The 21,364-nt window shown below is 30.6% G+C and overlaps 2 protein-coding genes across 7 annotated transcripts in view; both read right to left on the reverse strand.

Moving 5' to 3' along the window:
- Nucleotides 1-12,887, reverse strand: part of Cow (Proteoglycan Cow) — a 157,253-nt gene extending 144,366 nt beyond the window's left edge. Inside the window, exon 1 of one of the 2 annotated variants that reach the window (XM_089073294.1) lies at nucleotides 12,417-12,887. In XM_089073294.1, coding sequence (XP_088929420.1) covers nucleotides 12,417-12,518 — 102 coding nt within the window. In that variant the 5' untranslated portion in view covers nucleotides 12,519-12,887. The remainder of the gene's footprint in view (nucleotides 1-12,416) is intronic. The other variant, XM_089073293.1, reaches the window with a different exon arrangement.
- Nucleotides 12,888-15,862: 2,975 nt separating this feature from the next.
- On the reverse strand, nucleotides 15,863-20,492 carry Nurf-38 (Inorganic pyrophosphatase Nurf-38). 5 transcript variants are annotated; one of them, XM_089073450.1, is made up of 10 exons: nucleotides 20,348-20,489; nucleotides 19,864-20,158; nucleotides 18,726-18,964; nucleotides 17,615-17,701; nucleotides 17,459-17,522; nucleotides 17,263-17,325; nucleotides 16,904-17,117; nucleotides 16,708-16,817; nucleotides 16,499-16,560; nucleotides 15,863-16,383 (listed from the first exon to the last, which is right to left on the reverse strand). In XM_089073450.1, the coding sequence occupies exons 2-9, from the start codon at nucleotides 20,051-20,053 to the stop codon at nucleotides 16,526-16,528; spliced, it is 1,002 nt and encodes a 333-aa protein (XP_088929576.1). In that variant the 5' UTR covers nucleotides 20,054-20,158; nucleotides 20,348-20,489; the 3' UTR covers nucleotides 15,863-16,383; nucleotides 16,499-16,525. The 5 variants fall into 5 exon arrangements, with proteins under 5 accessions (XP_088929576.1, XP_088929575.1, XP_088929579.1 ...); XM_089073449.1 differs by having other exon boundaries at nucleotides 19,864-20,487; XM_089073453.1 differs by lacking the exons at nucleotides 19,864-20,158; nucleotides 20,348-20,489 and adding an exon at nucleotides 19,672-19,798.
- Between the last annotated feature and the right edge of the window lie 872 nt (nucleotides 20,493-21,364).

The raw sequence follows: 21,364 nt of genomic DNA on the forward strand, positions 1-21,364 counted from the left end.
CTATTGCAGCTAAAATATTGATTTTGTCACTTACATTTATTATCGGTTTATTTCATTTACAAGTTTCTTCTTCTTTATTTTCAGTCTTTCTAAAAAGTTTGAAGATGACAATAGTTTGAATTGATTAGAAGAAAGATATTTTTGATCAGAATATTTTTTTGCATGTAACGAATAAATCTGTACTAAATTTTGTCGAGATTGCAATAGATGGTTACAATATCACATCTTTCAGCAATCGAATACGATATTGTTACAATATGATCGAAATAATACTGTGATGAATGAGTATGAATGCAAGTTGCTTGTAAATAAAAGAGTATAAAAATATCACTCGTGATAGTCAGCAGTCATAATATCAAATTGCTTATAACATACATTGCTTCTGTTACATTATAATTTTATAATAATAGCACCTCAGAAAATCATTTGAAAAATATGTCATACATATTGAATTTGTTTTTTTTTTTATATATTATCAGCTATAACATTGTGCAATAAAAACATATTGTCCCGTTAAAAAAATTGCTGATCTTCAAATCTCGAAAAATTATGATCTAAAAAAATTTTTTTATTTATAATAATATTTATCCCTTCAAAGTAAATAAATTCTTCATTAAACATTTTTTTCATATATAAAATAATGATGATATTTCAGGTTCTAATAGATCTTAGATAATTTATCCTACAAAAACAAATTAAAAGGTATTTTACTAAAGAAGTCGTATTATTGGTAATTCAATTCTAATATAAATGTTGTACAGATTTACATCATTTTCAATGATTCACAATTAAAATTAAAACAGCCTTATTACTTCTCAAAGATATACTTTTACTATGTCACATCTAAGTGTAAAAATGAACATGTATACTGACTGCATCTGCCGTACTCTCTCTTACTACAAGCCATAAACAATAAACTTGCCGAGTGAAAGTATTGCCAAGTGTACAATCGTAAGAGGAATGGATGTGACATGGCGAGAGTTAGCAAATGTTGCCTAGAGGTGTCAGTCGACATTCCCGACATTCCTACCACCTGTCGTGTTTGAAGCGATTTGCTTCACCTGTCTCTGTTACAGTGTGTTGGCAAGTATGCAAATGGCGGTATTCCATAATCCGCGATTCCACGATGTCAATCGATGAAATGCGGACAATTCAACACTTGAAAAAAGTAATGAAAGCAGGAAAATAATAAAATACGCTTGTTAATTTAAAAAGTATCAAAAGAAATACTACTTAATGTTTCCTTTGATAGTAAATATAAAGATAGAATGACTCTTAGAAAATTATATCTGCATTGAATGAAGAGTATAAAAATATAATGCATAAAAATATATTGTAAGTTTTAAGTTTCTTTTCCATTATATAAAAATTTTAATTAAACTTGCTTTATATAAAATTATGATTCTGTAAACTATTAATAAATAAATACAATTAAAAACCGTTCGAATATAGTATATGTATGTACATAATAATTATATACATCATAAAAATAAAATATATTTTCGTATATGTAAAATATCATTCTAATGATGAAATTTTCTTTTTAGTTTTTAAATCGTGTTGCCATTGCCAAGATTATATCGCATATTTCATCCGTTACATTAACGTCAAAAGTATTCTATCGCTCGAAGTTGGGCTCCAGTAAATATCGATAAAAAACAACAAAGACGGAAAAGTTGCGTAATAGGTTCTATACTGTGGTAACTGTCGTTTGGTAGAAACTCGAATGAATTTCAGTTGAAACGCGATAATAAACTTGACTTTAAATCGATCTAACCGAATTTTGAATTAAGATTAACTCAATATGTTTGATTGGAAAACTATAGATACTATAGATATATATGGCTTCAAGAACAAAACATTACGTACGAAAGCGATCGGACATTTTTTGAACATTAACTAGGTTAACGATTAGAAATATGGTGAGATAATTATAAAATGTTGCGGTCATTGCAAAGCTTCTCACATGAAATTACTGCAAATTTTCTTTAATCCATTGTAATAATCGCAGACAAAATCTACAAAAAAAAAAAAAAAAAAAAATGTGAATATCTAAGGGTATGTTTGTTTCGTATTACGCGCGTACGCGCGCGCGATATTTGTTGCGTAGAAGAAAAAAGAGAAATACTTTCCACAAGAGCCTCGATTGAAAATCACGATTTTACATCGAAGCATTGCCTCATGCTACGTTTCATCGCGGAGAACTGTCAACGCGCAATAAAAAGTGCAAGCTACAAACAACTGCGTTGTACTATCGAGCCCGTAGTGGTATAAAAAAATATTTAAACCCTCTCTCCTTCTCTCTCGATAAAATAAATTCTTTTGTCTCCCTATCGCGGCCTGTCGCTCGCCGAGTCCTCGCAGTCATATCGATACGTTCGGGGAGCATTGATCGCGTTCGGGGAAAGCTATATATGCAATGACGTGATTTATGCGACTGTACGATTTATGCTATGTACATTCCGTATTCTAAAATATAATTCTCTGCACAAACAGTTCGTGCACGATATGAAAGATTACGATGTATTTCCATGTAAATTTAATTTAATCCGACATTTCCGCAGCAGCACTATCAACCCGATACGCGAGCACATGTACGTCAGATTAAGCATGTAATGATATCTTAGTAATATTTAATATTTGAAATTTGCATTAATTCATAAAACGCAAAAAAATGCAAAATAATAAATATAAAATATAGATTCACAAAAGCAAATAGGTATAAAACACAAAACTTATTTTTTTATATTGTTTTATTTAATCGCAAACGTAAAAATGAGAAGAAAAGCTAACAAATGATCTTAAATTATATATTTAATACGATAAATTCTAATATCATGCGTATAAATATTCATATTAAAACACATTAAGAAAATGAATTATTTTAATTATTGGAACAAGGTTTTTAAAGTTTATTGTTTTGTACTGCAAATTGTATAAATCATGATTAATGTATTCCATTAAAAATAATACATTCTTATTAAGTTAGTCCCCCCTCCCTCTCAAATTAGCGCAAAACAAATTTTTATACATCTTAAAATTAAGTGCTAATTAGATGCTCAAGTCCAAAATTGATGCTCGAACCGTTTGGCAGAAAATAACAAAAAGGAAAGGATCTCTATTAAATTGGAATCCCTACCATCGCAAATCGAGTTCGCATATATAAAAAAATTTAGTGCTATTTATTATTATTTATGCTAATTTGTTGCTCTAGTCCGAATTTTATTGCTCCAACCGTTTAGTAGGAAATCGCGTTCAAAGAAGAGAGATTAGCAGGGGGGGGAGAGAGGGGAGAGACAGCTTGTTTTTAAGCTGAACCTTCCATAATAAAAAAAATATATAGGTGTGTGGTATCAAAGAAACAAATACACCAAAATTTGTTACTAATTTGTTGCTCTAACAAAGCGAAAAACATTTCAGAAATTCAATATTTTTGCGAAATAATGTTACATAGAGTAGCACAAAAAGTAAAAATATTGACTTTTCGAACTATTTTTGCGTAAAGTTAGAGCAATAAATTAGCAACAAATTCTGGTGTATTTGTTTTTGTTGGTATGACACTATACAAGGTGTCCCAGATCAATGGGGACTATTTTCGTGTGTAGATAGAACGGGCTAAACTGAGTCAAAAAGTCCTTTGCAAAGGACTTTTTGACTCAGTTTAGCAATTTTCGCAATAGTTAACGAGTTATTAATTCTTAAAAATCACCATATTAGGCCCACCGGCAAATGCAAGCAAGCGGTAAGATACTCCTGTCCGATGATCATCGTTACTAGGAATTGTTTCGTTTAAGCGGCAATAGCTGCACACGAGTCGCTTGAAAAAAACAATTCCTCGCGCGCCAAATATATCATTTTATTCTTTTTTTGTTTATCAAAAAATTAAACAAGGCGTAATTAAGACACGTTTAGTTAAATATTAATTTCTTCGAATTTTCTTAAAATGAGTGATGAGAAGCAATATATGTACGAATACGTAAATTAACACGTTTACAAGTAAAGAAGTATCGACAAATGCAGCGAGGATATACTTTTCGAAATCATCGTGAAATCAACGATATTATTACAAGAAATATTAAGTGATGAAGAATCATTAAAAATTTCCACAATAGTATTTCCACAAATACATTAGAAAAGAATTATGATTACGAAGAATCAAACATGGACAATTTAGACGTAATATCGAATGTTAATGAATCTGTCGAGATTATAACAGAAATATATAATAAGGAAAACAAAGATGATGAAAGTGAGGAAAGCGAAGAGTATGAAAAAAGTGGAAATAAAAAGCAAAATAATGTGGAAGTAGATATTCGTGAAGCTAATATTGTAGAAGAAGATTTATATGATTCTGTTGAATGTAATAAAAATACTGAGATTGAAGAACTTCGAGAATGGGTTTTGTCGAGAAATCCTACAATTCCTCATACTCGATTAGAAGCTTTACTCGCAATTTTAAGACGTCGATTATTATCTGAACTATCAAAATGTGCTAAAACCTTCTTTGGAACTTTCAAAGGCTCAATATAATATCCAAAAATTTAATAATGACGAAAAAAGTGAATTTGTTTATTTTAGTGCCACTGATCGTCTTAAACAATTTATTGATCCACATTTATGTGAAGAAGATACAATCCGTTTAATAATTAATGTGGATGGATTACAATTGTTTCGATCAAGTTCCAAACAATTTTGGCCAATTTTGGCCAATATTATGCCAAGTCGACTGTGAAATAAATTTTTATAAACTCTTTCCAATTGTTATTTATTCAGATTAAAAAAAACCTGATAACTTAGACGAATTTTTGGAAAATTTTATCAATGAAATGAACGAAATATAAGAAACTGGATTATTAGTAAGTGATCAATTATTTAAAGTTTGTATTAAGGCATTTGTGATACTTCTGCGCGTGCTTTTTTGAAAAAAAATTAAAGGTCATGGAGCCTACTGAGGATATGAAAGATGCATAGTACGAGGAGAATGAGTGGAAAATCAAATAATTTTTTTCCAATGATAATTGTGGAGAGAACTGATGAATCCTTTCGTCAACAAATTAATTCAAATTATCATATCGGTGTTTCACCTTTATTCAATATTAGATCTCCTATAAATATGGTATCCCAATTTGTCCTCGATTTTATGCACCTTTTATGTTTGGACGTATGAAAAGATTATTAAATTATTGACAAGCTTACTATAAAATTGAATCAAAATACTCAAACATTATTATCTAGATGTTTAATAACTTTACGGTCTCAAATACCTGAGGAATTTCAACGGACAACAAGATCTTTAGTAGATATTGATAAGTTCAAAGCTGTTGAATTGAAATTTATACTTTTATATGCTGGACTAGTCAATTTTTAAAAAAGCATTGTCTAAGCAAATTTACAAACACTTTTTATTGTCACACTGCTTGTAGAATTTTATCAAAAGAAATAACTTTAATAAATTCTGATCGCGTCAAGATCTATCGCAAGACTTTTGTTCAGTTATCATCAAAATTATATGGAAAAAGCAGTTTAATAGAAAATATGCACAATCTTATCCATTTAGCTGATGACATAAATTACATGAAATGTCCTCTCTCTAACATTATAGCTTTTCCATTTGAAAACGCACTGGGAAAAATAAAAAAACTTCTGAGATCAGGTAAAAAAAATCTCTTGCACAGATATGTCAACAATTACAGGAATCATTTTTTACTAAATCAAAAATGCCAAGGCCATCTCCTTCCGTAAAAATATTAAAGAATCTCCGTGCTCTAACTTAACGGAAAGATATTTCAGATATTCAGTATTTTTACTTATAGATCTCTTTATGCAGTGCTCTGATAGATATATTGTTTCGCAGAAATATTGAATTTCCGAAATATTTTCGCATAAAGTTAGAACAACAAATTCTGACGTCTTTGTTTTTGTTGGTACAATACGCTTATACATTTTTTTTGCGTTGGGTGGGTGAGGGGCAGCTTAATATCAAGCAGCCCTTTCCAATACAAAAATATATATATATATATATATATATATATATATATATATATATATAGATAGGCGTGTTGTACTAAAAAAACAAATATATCAGAATTTGTTGCTCTAACTTTACGCAAAAATATTGAATTTCTGAAATGCTTTTCGCTGTTAGAGCAACAAATTAGTAACAAATTCTGATGTATTTGTTTTTTTGATACAACACATCTATATATTTTTTTTTATTATGGAGGGTCCAGCTTAATAGGAAGCTGTCATCCCCTCTCCCCTTCCAATTTTGAACGCGATTTCTTGCTAAACGGCTGAAGCAACAAAATTCGGACTACTGTAATAGTATTAAATTTTTTTATATATACGAATTCGATTTGTGATAGTGTGGATTCCAGTTTAATGGGGGGAGGGAGGCAGAGCTGACTTAACATTAAATTAGCCCCCTTCTAATAAAAAAAAAAAAAAGAAAGAAAGAAAGAAAGAAAACAAATACAACAAAATTAAATGCTAATTAGATACTAATTAGTCGTTCTAGTCCGAAATTAGGTGCATGTTCCATTTGACAGAGGTTCGAACTTGAACGCTGGTCCAACAGTTGATACAAGAGTAAATTTATATTAAATAATTAGGTACTCCGACATATTCGGTATTAAGGCTCTCTCGGTGCAGCCATATTGAATCATGATGTCAGAAGCGAGAAATAACATGTAAAAAGTTTCTTGCATCGCATAGCTTTATTTTGTACCTTTCCTTTAAAAACATGATATTTTCGTATTTCTATTTCGTATTCTTAAAACTTGTAAAAAAAACCAGAAAATAAGATATTTATTTAATAAATTATGTAAAAGTGTAAAATAATTCTTGAAATAATCTGCTCAGCTATCAGAAACAACTAGATCTAATAATTTGGAGATTTCTGATAGCTAAGCAGCCGCTATATACCATATCGCGCCGCGAGAGAACCGAGCCTTAAAATATTTTCTTTTTAATGTTCTTTCGAGATATCAAGTCGCTGAGTTAGATGCTCGTTTCCTTCGGCAGAAATTCGAACGTAAATGCAGATCCAACGGCCGGCTCAAAAGAGTAAACTTATATTATATATTTATTATATTTAATATAATTAATATATTATTTATATTAGATATCAAGTCGCCGAATTAGATGCTCCTTTGCTTTGGCAGAAATTCGAGCTTGTATGTCAACCGTTGGACTGGCGTCTACGTTCGAATTTTTGCCAAATGGAACGAGTATCTAATTTCGGACTAAAGCAACTAATTAGTATTAGTATTTAATTCTGCTGTATTTCTTTTTCATTTAAGCAATAAATTCTTATTCTTTTTTTAAAAATAAAAATATATTGGGAGGGAGGAGGACTAACTTAACGTTAAGTCAGCCCCCCCCCTCCTTCCAATATATTTTTATTTTTTGTCAAATGGTTCGAGCACCACTAATTTCGAACTTAAGCATCTAATTAGCATTTAATTAGCACTTAATTTTACGGTATATGAAAATTTATTTTGCATTGGTAGGGGGTTAACTTAATAGGAATAAATAATACATCTTAATCTTCTGTGATGTATGAAAATTCGTTAAAGTTTGCTGAGACAAATTTTCAAGTTGCATATTATGCTTGTACAAATCACAAATTATTACGTCGATAAAAATAAAGAAAAAAATTTCATTGATAATTGCGAGAGATAAAGCGCATGACAAAAAATGCAAATCTCTATTAAAGAAGATACGTCGCGTCAAAGTGGACGTTTTATCATGCATTCAACATTAAACACATCTACATGATACATTGAACGGGATTCTCATACGGAATTCTCATGCACAAGTGAATCAACAAGCTTTTCAGAATCAGACGACTGTGCGGCGTTTAACATTAAACAATCGGGAGGTAGTACACAGATCGCGGGAGGAGGATATACATGAGAAAGTAAGAAAATATAACTGCGACAAATGTACTTAACTGCATTATACACGCATCCGAATTTACCTTCGAGGTTTGGCACTAGGTTTGTTTGCCGAGGATCGATAAACGGCAGATTCTTTCACGTTTACGTGCGGGTAATCGATTCGCCAGTATACACATACATAGGCGAAAGATGACACACGTATTCAAAGATCGTTCGCCGGACGGATCTGGCATAAGAAACTACTGTAAGAAACAGCCAGGATCGATTATTAGAACTACAAAGGATGCATAACGATGCTTGCAATAACTCCAATAGGACAGGCGATTCCATTATTCGCGATCGGAAGCTCCGCGGGACCGACAATTTTTATCGTTTCCTCACGCGAGTGGTTACTACCTACTGGTTTTTTCCGCCGCTCCTCGTTCCGCCCCCGCGTACGTATACAAAAGGAAAAAGAATTCCGAGTTTTATGCGGTGTGTCCTTTCAACGATAGCGCATTCGGACGCACCGGTAAACGGCGACAAATTGCTAAGAGATTCGAGATATTTATGCGAAACTACCACGAAAAGGAATTAATGAATGACTTTTGTACGAGTTTGCAATTTCAATGCCGATTATTGTGTATAATATTGCAAATAACTTGTAATCATTTTCGAGATGTTAAATTAATTTACCAAAATTGAAGATTGATTAATAAAAACTTATAATTATATTTCATTAAGAATGCAACTATAAAAAAATATGCTAAAATTTGTTAACAAGCAGACTTTAAAAATTTTCTTCTTTCATTTTTTTTTAATATAAGCTTATAAAATATATTATTCAATATAACAGAAAATTATAGTAATATCTATAATGATATAATATAATAATTAAGTTAAGATGAAAAAAAATTAAGATTTTAAAAATATGTTTTGATTATAATAAACAAAAATCAGGAATTCATGATACGAAAAAAATGGAAATATATATAAAGTACTGAATATATAAAACAAATTCAAAATCAATAAAGCAGATACAAAACCAACAAATTAACTTACTATAGTAATTTATACTCAGCATTGTATAATTTCTAAAGTGCTCCGTTAGAAGATTGTTTTAAGATTTAATTTTCCTTATAGCTTTTCCTACGTAAAATTTGATCACAAAATGTCGCATTAAATAACGATAAAGAGATTTAATCTCTGTATATCATTTCATTTACATTAAGTATCAGCTTCCTTGCATGTTGCCTTGCAGATTGTAGGATTGTGTTCTATTTTCTCGACGATTTCCATGTTGGATTTCAAATCAATCAATGTTGCACGCGCTTGTTCTGTGTAACATTGAGTTTGGCGACGAGCCTACGACTATTTCGAACCTCGCGGTGCAACCTCGTGCAAGGCAATGTATGCAAGAAAATTGTCAGTAAAACTCACTTCGTGTTCGCCCCGCAGGTTTAAAATCCAAAGCGGGCGCATGAAGAGAAAGTCGCGTATCTCATTTGGCACATTCGCAAATTTAAAAATAATAATAATAAAAAAATAATCTTGAATGTCTTTTAAGCAAACGTTCGTTGAAGGAAATATTGGAAGGATAAAAATAATGAGAGGAAGGAGGTGTTTTCTTCCTTTACACTAGGCTCCGATCATTAGAAAAAATGGAAGAAGGTTGAACGACGATGTTCGTGGTCTTCGATATCGATAATGCATGGAACGTGATTCGATCTCATATATGCGTGCGAGTCACGTACAAAATAAAATAAATTATATCGGTAACCCATATTTTATTAACTGAGATCCAGTTACGTGAAAGTAAGAGTCGCGGACACTCGGTGTAATGATCGCAAATCGTAAATTGTATGTTGCACCGTAGCAACGAAATCGTCATGGGGGCGTTCACTCGTAATTCAGTAGCGAAGTCATGTAAATGACAGAGAGAGAGAGAGCCTTTGTTAGGCCCTGCGCACAATGGAGGAAATATATATTAGGAATAAATATTAACAAATAACATCGAGTAACATAGCCAGTTTTTCGGCAAGCAGAATCTTGCTAGCTAAATCTTTATATGAAATAAATTCAAAAATTCAAATTCAAACTATTGTTTGTTAACATTTGCTCGACTGATACCAATGCATTATTTAATAAATATTAAATCTTAGACATAAAAATTCAGAATAAAAATTAAACGTAACGCACAATGAATACAGGTAAGTATAAGATATGACTATATTTTATACTTATTTATATTCATATTCAGGGGCCCTAAGGCCCCTGACTACTCAACGAAGAACTCCGCGTTGACGATAGCGACGTACCGTCGTGGTGACGTGGAAAATAGAAGCTCATGTATCCTTTCTCATCTTATCCTTGTCCTTATTCATCTTTATATAAGTGACATGCGGTAATGAAATTTTTTATAACGACTATTTTCGTTATTGTGTGCTTAATCGTGCAGATATGACTTGTTTCATACTTACCAGAGTCGTAAAAAATGAGCGGCAGCTAAAATTATCGTCGAACATTATATGTGAAAGCATTTTTTCAACAGCTTCTTCTTTTCGACAGCTTCACACTTCTTTCAACAGCTGTCAAATCGTGTGTTTCCTGCCTGAACAAGCTTCATTTCACGTGCCTTTTACAGCTATTTATTGACTATCAGGAAGGGAAAAGATAGCAGCCGCCCATTTTCACAAGTGTCTTAAAGCCATATCAGATGTTATTTTAGTCAAATATCTCTTTATTTGCAAAACTATTGTCATAAACTTTATTGTGTCATTTCTCGCCTATGACGTCACGATTCCAATATGGCCGCGGTGACTAGTCAGGGGGCCTTAATCGAAAGAAAGTCAATGCTTTATAAAAAACGACATATTGGAAAAAATTTATTTTTTAAATAAATAATATAATTTTACGAATCTATTCATAGCAAAGATTAAACTCGTGACTCTCCTAAGACACTATATCAAATCTAAACAAAAAACAAATATCTAAAAAATATTCTAAAGAATTTAAAATGCATCCAATATCTGGAAATTCTTTGGACATTCTTTTTTTGAGCGCTTTTTAATCGTCTTGTTCGGAAACTAATAACAATCACCGTATTGAAACGCAAGTATCTTAAAACGTCAAAAGTCTTCGCTGGTTTGGACATAATTCTAAATGTTACAGTTTTTTTATATCTGCTAAAAAATTTGTCATATATAAAATTCATAGCAACATTTTAATAATACATACATACGAACATGCGACACGCGCACGCACGCACGCACGCACGCACGCACGCACGCACGCACGCACGCACGCACGCACGCACGCACGCACGCACGCACGCACGCACGCACGCACGCACGCACGCACGCACGCACGCACGCACGCACGCACGCACGCACGCACGCACGCACGCACGCACGCACGCATGCACGCACACACACACACACCATGCGCGCGCGCGCATTGCACACGGACTGGACATCACAGAGAAACTCTTTTGCTAAATTTGACAAATGGTTCAGATATAAATTCTGTCTCTGTCATTTATATTGATTGGAACAAACATAGACAATATCGTAGTGTTTGCTAATCATTTATCCATTATTTTAGCTATTTTATCATATCTAGATAATATTTGTTCTATATATTTCGTAATAGCATTTTTTCAGTATATTTCGTTTGCTATTTGTTAAACGCAGTTTAGCAAATAACATTGTACAAATATTGATTACAAATAAAGGATTACGCATAATTCGTGCATAAATGCAAATAAGGGATAACGCGCGTAATTCAGTGTTTGCCAAGCATTGCTTAGCAAGTGACAAAGATAATATCAAAATGGAATACAAATAATCGATTTCACGAAAAATTCATCAATCATAATGATGATCGCTGGATAGAAATGTGCTAGAATAAATGCAAATTATTTTTTGATAAAATACATAATTGATATTAATATCTTTTTATGGAATAAATATACAAAAATTTATAAATATTCTATTAAATTATAAATATTCTATAATTACAAATACAAAAGTATTTGCCACTACTTATCATTGAAACGATATATTTCTGCTATACAGAATTATATTAAAGAACATATTTGAAGGTTTTGTGGTCGTATGTTATTTGAAATCGATAGATTGCGGCTTTTGTAACGGAAAGTGCCGTGATTTTAGAACGGATGGCGAAACGATGTCAAAAAGTGGGTGTTTCGCAACAATTCGCAAGGACAAAGCGCTACCCTTCGGCAGAGTCGCGGCTATTATTATTATCTTCCCCGATTGTGACACTTTGTTTTTTTTTTTTATCAATATCTGATATAACGAGCAATCCCATCTCATGTAGAGTATGTCGCTCGAGTATAGCTCTTGAATTGAATGAGCATTCGAGAAACGAGTATCCGTCTCGCTCTTATACTCTTTCTTCTCTACAAACCAGAGGAAAGGAATGAAAAAAGGTCGACCTGTTGTTCATCCTTCCATATAGATAGATAAGCGAACGCGTGAATAAGGGTGTCGCAACGAAACAGTGTCGACTCACCTCTTCGGCAAATTCGAAATCTCCGTCGAATTTCCTTTTGCATTTCACCTTCGTAGCCAGGACCAATAGTACCGTGGCCGCGAGCATCCACGAGAATCGCATGGCTGTCCCACCGTAGGGTCTCGTCAAATCTCTCCTTATTCTCGGAACGTCACTTAGTTCACTACGGAAGACGCGCGCGCGCGCGGCGCGAGAGATAGGAAGAATGGCACACACACGAATACACCGTTAAATGTTAACGAAAGAAAAAAAATATTCGGGGCGGTGATGCGGGCGCAACGCAACCGATAACCGACGTCCGGCGTATGCGACTCCGACTTGCCCTATACGTGTGTGTGTGTGTGTGTGTGTGTGTGTGTGTGTGTTTTATATATATATATATAAAATATAAAAATGTATACACATGTGCATATATACGTATATGTTACATATATACGCGCGACGCGAAACGGAAACGCGCAGCTCGATAGCCGAACGAGTTGTGCTGTCACCGCTCGAGACGAGGCGACACCATCACTGCCGTTGGCTACGCCACCAGAGGCGCCCGCGTGTTACGCCCGCTCATTGGTCCGATTCCGACGAATTGTATGTTTGGAGTGATACGTTGGCGCGGAAAGGAAGACTAGCTCCGCGCGCTACTTGCTCGGCTGCTCTCGCCGCTTATCGTGCTTCATGGCACCTGTTCAGTTGCCTTCGGCATAGGTGCGCTGTTGTCAGTCAATACTTTTAGAGACACTACAATCAGAGCTAATCACGAAAAAGGCACTTTTGGTCCGCCATCTTTTGGCACTTATTTTCAAATACATCAACTACATTAATTTTAAATTGTAATATTATAATTTAAAAACATAAGCGTTTTGAGGTAATAAAATGTGTATATTTATAAAATATTATTTATTTTTACATAATTATATTACCAATTTATTAATATATTTTCTTTAATTTTAACGATTTTATTACTATTTATATAATATAATATATAAGAGCAAAAATTAATATAATACTATTATACTACTGTTACACTATAATATTTTTAACTTTTTGATACACAAATGTCAAAACGATCCTGTGTGAAATCAATACAATGACAGCTATTCACAAAGTTAGCGCAGTGAGAGAACCCATTGCAAAAAAGCGTCAATAATAAACTTCAAAAAAATTTCGAAAGATGCAAGTATCGATGTCATGCCTTTTTTTTAGAAAGGATTATTATACATATTTATTATTATTATAAACAAACTTTATTACAATATAAAATAAAATTTAAATAAAAAAATGAACATCCACCCATTTTTTATATTGATTTATTACAATTAATTAATTTATGATTATATTTTGCAATTTTAGTATCTCTATTATTTAATAATATATATTTAATAATATATTATCACGCTTTTCACGTGTTTAATACACATGCACAATACACTTGAATCAATGCACATGCAAATTAAAAAATATCGCTATCAAAACACGTTATTGATTAGAGTGAAATGATGTATATTTCTTTCTCTCTTGTAGGATTTAGCCAAAACATGGCGGATCAGAGTCGTGGCCAGTCTCTGATTGTAGTGTCTCTGAATATTTTCAGCTGTCTACCTATCTATCTGCTATAACCCGTGGCTTTAAGGGAGAAAAAGGAAGAAAAGAATTGCGGGGGAAGTCCCTCTCGGGCTATGAGTGGTTCAGATGTCTTTTGTCCCCATAGCAGAAAAGCGTCAACAATAAACTTCGAGAAAATTTCGAAAGATGCAAGTATCGATGTCATGCCTTTTTTTTAGAAAGGATTATTATACATATTTATTATTATTATAACAAATTTTATTACAATATAAAATAAAATTTAAATAAGACATATAACACATAAATTTTTTGTATTGCGTCATCACACTTTTTCTTCGATTTTTGTTCATATTTGTCGCGTTCATATTGTTCTCTCAAATTATATTTTTCGAATTGAATCGCGGCCTGTATTAGCGCCGTATGGCAGCTTCGGCGGAAAAATAAGGAATAAAAAATTGCGGGGAATTTATCAGAGGGGCATCAGAAAAAAATTCAGTCCTATTTTCTCGATTCTTTCCAGACCATTCAGCCTGATCGACCAATTCTTCTTTTTTTTTCTTCGTTCTCCTTCATTTCCTTTGTTACGATTCCCATTGCCATCATTCTTTCCTCTTGATTTACTTTACTAAATCATGATATGCATCCCTAAGAGAACGGCAATCCACAAAGCAAAAAAAAATAAGTTTATTTTTTTAGAATTACAGTCTTCTGTTTTTACGTTTATGACAATTGATATGAAATATTAAATTCATCTAATCTAAATCAATATATGTCAATTTTTGTAACATATCTTTAAACAACGTCAAGTGTATAAATGAATATATATATATATATATATATATTCATTTATACACTTGACGTTGTTTAAAGATATGTTACAAAAATTGACATATATTGATTTAGATTAGGATTATATATATATATTCATTTATACACTTGACGTTTAGTCAAGTTTAGATTAGGAATATATATATATATTCATTTATACACTTGACGTTGTTGCATTATATTATTATAAGATTGTTTGTCTATAAATTATATTCAAAATAATATATAATATTAATACTGAAATATTAGACAATTTTTTGTTCATTAAATATGTATATGTATATATATATGTATATTTTATATGTATATATATATATATATATATAAATGTATACACATGTGCATATTTAACGAGCAAAAAATTGTCTAATATTTCAATATTAATATTATATATCATTTTGAATCATTTGAATATAATTTATAGACAATCTTATAATAATATAATGCAACAATGTCAAGTGTATGTAAATGAAATGTACAATAGGAAGTCATTTAAAACCAAAAAGCATAGATCATAGACTAAATAACTGTATTTTTTCGAATTTTATAACATGGTTTGAAATTATACATATTGTTATTACATTCTATAATTTTTTATCTCATGTTTTATTCCATTCTCAATCAAGAAATTATTCATTTGATTTTTCTAGTAATGATTTACAGCATTTATTTTATTTTTTATTTTATTTGAAACTTAATTGAAGAATTTATTGTACCAATGAGCTACTCCATTTTGTAAGTTCAAAGTAGATGCATATCATGTGGAAGAATATGTATAGCTCCCAGTAAATGTTGCTAAGTACATTTTCAGTAGAATACAAATGTTTCATTTTCTGCTCAGACATAGCCTTAGTGAAATATGATGAGATCAATTTATAGTCTCAACATTTCCTCTCTCCTTATTCAATTACAATTTTCTTATTTTTGAAAAATGGCGGGAAAAAATCAAATTTTATCCTCCGACATCCTTACATGAAGAAGATATAATTATGCGTCTAAAATAAAAGTATTCTTAAATAATATAAAAAATGGGAATTCTTAAAAATAATACATATACATTTGTACTCATGCCAATATGTTTATTGTTGCCTTCATTCTATCGGAAAAAATACAAAGAAATTAACATTTTTCTAAGAAACTCATTTGCTTAGAACTGTATAGCTATCACAACCCATATGAGATTATATTTTTTTCATAGTCGAAATATACGCTATGGATGTAATATCATAACAAAGGTAACGCATATGCGAAACATATCTAAGAAAGTGCCGGATTGTATTTGTATATCCTATATTATTCGCGCATTTAATTCATTTCGAATGTTTAAAAAAGTATGTAATTTTAATAACAAGCAGTAGCACATACATATATAAATTGTTTAATTTTTGCTAATTTTTTGCTATTTTTATAATTATTTGAATGTAGTGAAAAATGATACATCGAGAAAAAACATGAAAATAATGAATAAAAAATTTCTTGTTGAATAAAGTGAGTGGAATAGATATGTACTGACTTCGATAGAAATCATTGAATGAAGATATCCGTCCTTATTTAAGGTGTACGTAATGCCATTTATCGACTGAAATCAAACAATTGTAACAATAATTTAATGAACAAGAATTTTAATTAATATATAATATGTATAATCTTCATATAATTCGATAATCTTCATTTAATATTCATAAATTAAATACATCTCTTAGTTTCCATTATAATTTCGGTTATAATTTAGGATGCATGAAGTAACATTTGTCAACTGAAAGTGAATTATAGTATTATAAGCATAAATTACATATTTAAAATAAAAGTAGAAATAAAAAAAATGAGATAATTTCAATATCAATTCCAATATAATAAAGAAACTTAATATTTTTTTCTATTATATTATGCTCGCAGTATTTACCTATCGGTTCTATGGGTTGAGGTCCCATTGATTCAGGCGCTTTTTCTAAAATCTCTTCTGCAGCTTCTGTAGTAATTTTGAAAGGACTCCCTTCCACTGTTACGTTAGAACTACAAAAACATAATATATATAAAAAAAAATATAACATCTCGATATTTTTTTCTGAAACACAATATAAAGGTTGATTTTTATTAACCATTCTATTTCACCGGATGAATCTTCCTGTTTAACTAAATTTTGCCAATGTTGGTGTACTTCATCAATAATATGCAATGCAAATTCTCTTGTTTTTGCTTCACCATTAAATGCAAATTGATTTTCCGGTTTTCCATCCGGAATTTTATATATCTTGAACCATTCAATGGTAGCTTTCAGTAAGCCTGGACAATGCTTCTCGATATCGCTTATATCTACAATATTTATCAAATTAGAATTTATTCATGACATAAACCTTCTAACTAAAAGCTGCGTGTTTTTTGCATATTCAAAAGCTTAATCAGAAAAAGATCTAATTGTATTAATTATTACATATTTTCTTATTAATATGAAAATTACCATTCATTTGATCTGCTAAAGGATCGTTAACATCAATTACAATAATCTTCCAATCGGTTTCGCCTAAAATAAGAATTGTTCGTGATGCTCGTAGTATATTTTATTTATATGTTAATTATTATAACATCCCATTTATTTTAAAACATACGTAAATAATCAAATAATTTTAATTTATATATAATTTAAATTATCTAACCTTCATCAATAAGTGCTACTGTTCCAAGAACTTTCACTTTTAATATTTCGCCCCGTTTGGCGACCTATATGGATGCAAATATATTTTTATTAAATCATTATAAATGTGAAAATAAAACATTTTATGTAATATATTATCACTATAATTATTTCTTACCCTATAGCCTATTTCAAGAACATCAATAGGATCATTATCACCCTTGCAGCCTGTTGCTTCATCCAAAACATCGGGATTTTCCCATGTCTGTTAATTAGATATGTCATATTTAAACTAATATTAACTTTATCAGAATTATAAGTACAGAAATAATAAATTATAGTATTGTAAAAAAAAAAACAAGGGATTAAAAAAACCAGAAAATAAAATAATATTTCAAGAGTAATAAAGAAAAATAATTAACATGGACAAATATATGCTTTGACCTACAATTTCTTACATATACGTAAGATATATGAAACATAAGATAAAAGACTATATAGCTATACACTATCAGTCTAAAGTGATTATTCATATACTTTCTTTTATTATGTTCAGATAATACATCAATAAGATTATCATTGAATAAGTAATAGATATTATCACGGAAAGAACAGCGTATTTTTATAAATAATATAGATAAGTGTTATAAATACATTTTTTTAGTTGAAAATATTTAAGTTTTCTTTTGTCATTTAATTTAAAAACATGTATTTTCTAAATTTTCTAAAACTATAATGCATGTACACATCCTTTTTACACACACATACACACCACATGCCGCACGCACGCATGTACATGTATGTATACGTGTGTGTGTGTGTGTGTGTGTGTGTGTGTGTGTGTGTGTGTGTGTGTATGTGCGTGCGTGTGTGTGTGTAATCAAACAGGATGGTATTGTGCGAGCGAGCGAGAGCGAGAGAGATAGAGAGAGAATAAACTAGGTTCTTCTTAAAACTTGTTAACTTATCATAACCACTTATATTCATAGTGCCAAAACAGGAAAAGAATAAAGATTTTTGCTAAATATATCAAAAGCTTATTTAAAGTTGCTTCATTGATATTTTCATTTTAATGTATTTTATAAGAACTTTTATTAATATTTTTTTCCTTCTAATTCCATCAATCCAAATGATAAGTTCATCAATAAAAAGTCAAACAAATAAAGCAAAATTCAATTTTCACTTTTATTATTTCAGATAAAAGATTTATGATAAATAAATATTATTCTACTGTAATAAAGAAAACAAAATAGCAAATAAAAAACAAATAATTAAAAAGTAAGTTTTACCTGTGGTAGAGCTCCATAGTTCCATATATAACCATGATGAGGGAAACAATTAGCAACAAATCTTAGTTTGTCTTTTTTAACATCTTGCTTAATGGGATTCAATGGCTCTTTGAGACATATTTCCATTTTTGCATTTGTCCATCTTGGTATCTCAACAACCATATGCATAATTTTGTTCTCTTCATTAGCATAAAGCGGAATGTCATGCATGGGTGAAATTAGAAAACCCAAATCATTTTCTATGTATACAAACAAACATATATTTCAGAAGAAACATAATAAAAGAATTTCCAGATTATTTTATAAGTTCTGTTGCAAATATTGTTTTATTGTTAAGTATTTCCATTTTAATAATTCTATAAGAATTTTTATTAGCATTTTATTAGCGAATTTTTTCTCGTTTCTAATATCAACAATCCAATCACTGTGAGTCAATCACAATAAGAGTTTCAAGCAAATAAAGCAAAGTCCAATTTTTATTCTTATTAGTCTGTAGTTCATAGTACAAATATATTATATAAAATAATATGCATGTTTCCCATGCAAATATCTGACAGATTTTTAGCGTGAAGATAATGATATATACTTGACTTAGTTATACCATATATATATATATATATATATATATGACTTATCAACCAAAAATATAAATGCAAAGAAACATATGTCTAGAATATAATTTAACTACTTCCTCATTCCTATAACGCCCAAATACTGTACTTTCACTAGAGCTAAATATTACGCGATCATATTGATGCATAAAATAATTTTTGATACTGTGCTAGAAATTACTCGCGAATTTTCGCTTTTTCAAAATTTACTTATTCCAGCACGAAAGATGGGCCATAATACATAAAACGAACTTGAAATTCGGAAACGAAATTCGACAAGTTGAAAGAGCGCGCGATCGATAGGGTCCTTTGAATTATTCATTGTTTGGACATACGTAAAACTCGGCGTGGTGACGTCATTCCGGAAAATTTCACCAAGTCAGTTAATAGCAACGTTGATTACATTAATAGCATAATACGCTCAATGTACATCCGTGACCTTGCATTGTTCATAAAGTTCACGACTCTTGACTAGAATTTCCGTGTGCATTGCTTCACTATATCTACGTTATGTCAAATTTACTTACTAAAAAATATTCTGTAATCTGTGCTATTTAGCGCACCCTTCTCAACGGTCGTATACATGTTTCGACACAGCTTCGTAAAACAATCGATGAATCTCTTCGATATTCGTCCGCCGGTTACTATAAATCGTGACGGAATAACAAGTCTCGCTAAACCGTGGCAACGTAACACGTGCAATGTTACCAGAGACATTCTGCCATCTGTCGTTTTGCACGGCGCTCCGCGGGGCAAGAGGTATCGAGAAAAACATTATCAACCATATCGATAAAAAAGATATTGTCGATATCAGAGAGAGACCTGGGGGTCAATCATGTAACTTCACGTAAAATTTTTCATTTTTCACTTTTCATTTTTCATTTTTCATGCACATGCTTTTTCATTGACATTTCACATGAAACTTTTCACGTATAGCGATTATATATGTAGCTTGGATGCGTGAAAAGTAAAATTATGAAACATAGGCCGGTATTCATAGTCAGTTCTTACATTTAAGATCGTCTTAAGTAAACTCATACAGCTATCCTGGTTATTGGTTGAAATGTTATCTTAAAACGATCTTAAATATAAGAATTGATTGTAAATACCGGCCATAGTTTCATAGGTTTTATAGTTAAGGAAAATTATTTTATTGGTACAGTCATAGTTTAACCAGTTACGACAGAAAGCGTCGACACCTTTAATGTTGAGGTTTGCGAAACACGTGACCTGTCGCATAGTTTTGATTGGAAAAAGCGCCAATTTCAAAAGATAAACATCGTAACATTAGAAATATTAAAAGTAAAATATTAATATCTTAAAATTAAATATATACTATAATAAAATAACAAATATTTCATTCTTCATTATATTTTACGATTTATAAAATATATAATAATAAAAATAATAAAACATTTCAGAAGTAAATTACATATTTTATATTTTACATGCATATAAGGTATAATATAAGATATAATATATATTACAATATAAAAATTTACATATGGACTATCAGATAGATAGAAATATTATAAAAATTTATTGCATTAATGCACAGAATTAAATAAAGCTGAAAATAATTTTTATCTTCTAATTCTACATTTACTGAAAAATTTAGAATGTTGGAATTGTATGCGGTCAAAATTTATTTCTTAAATTTATTGTTTAAGAACGTTGATGGCATAAAATGTTCATTGCAAATTCTGTAATTTTTATATAGTTTCTAAAGGTGTGTCTATAGATCTATAAAATTTCAACCATAACTTAACTCTAAAGAAAAAAATGTGAAAATTACTATTTTTTAAATTAAGATATTTAGAAATAAAATGTAGATATTGTAATTTAATTATATGTATAGTAATAAACACACACACATATATATATATATATATAATACATACATATAATGAAACATACATGATACATATACATAATGATATATTATATATATATACATATATATATATATATATATATAAAATAATATTAATAAATTCTACCTTTTAAGATCTTTTGGAAATTTGAAAA

The sequence above is a fragment of the Pogonomyrmex barbatus genome, unplaced genomic scaffold (genome assembly GCF_055798465.1).
Source record: "Pogonomyrmex barbatus isolate J1 unplaced genomic scaffold, ASM5579846v1 scaffold15, whole genome shotgun sequence".
NCBI classification, from domain to species: domain Eukaryota; kingdom Metazoa; phylum Arthropoda; class Insecta; order Hymenoptera; family Formicidae; genus Pogonomyrmex; species Pogonomyrmex barbatus.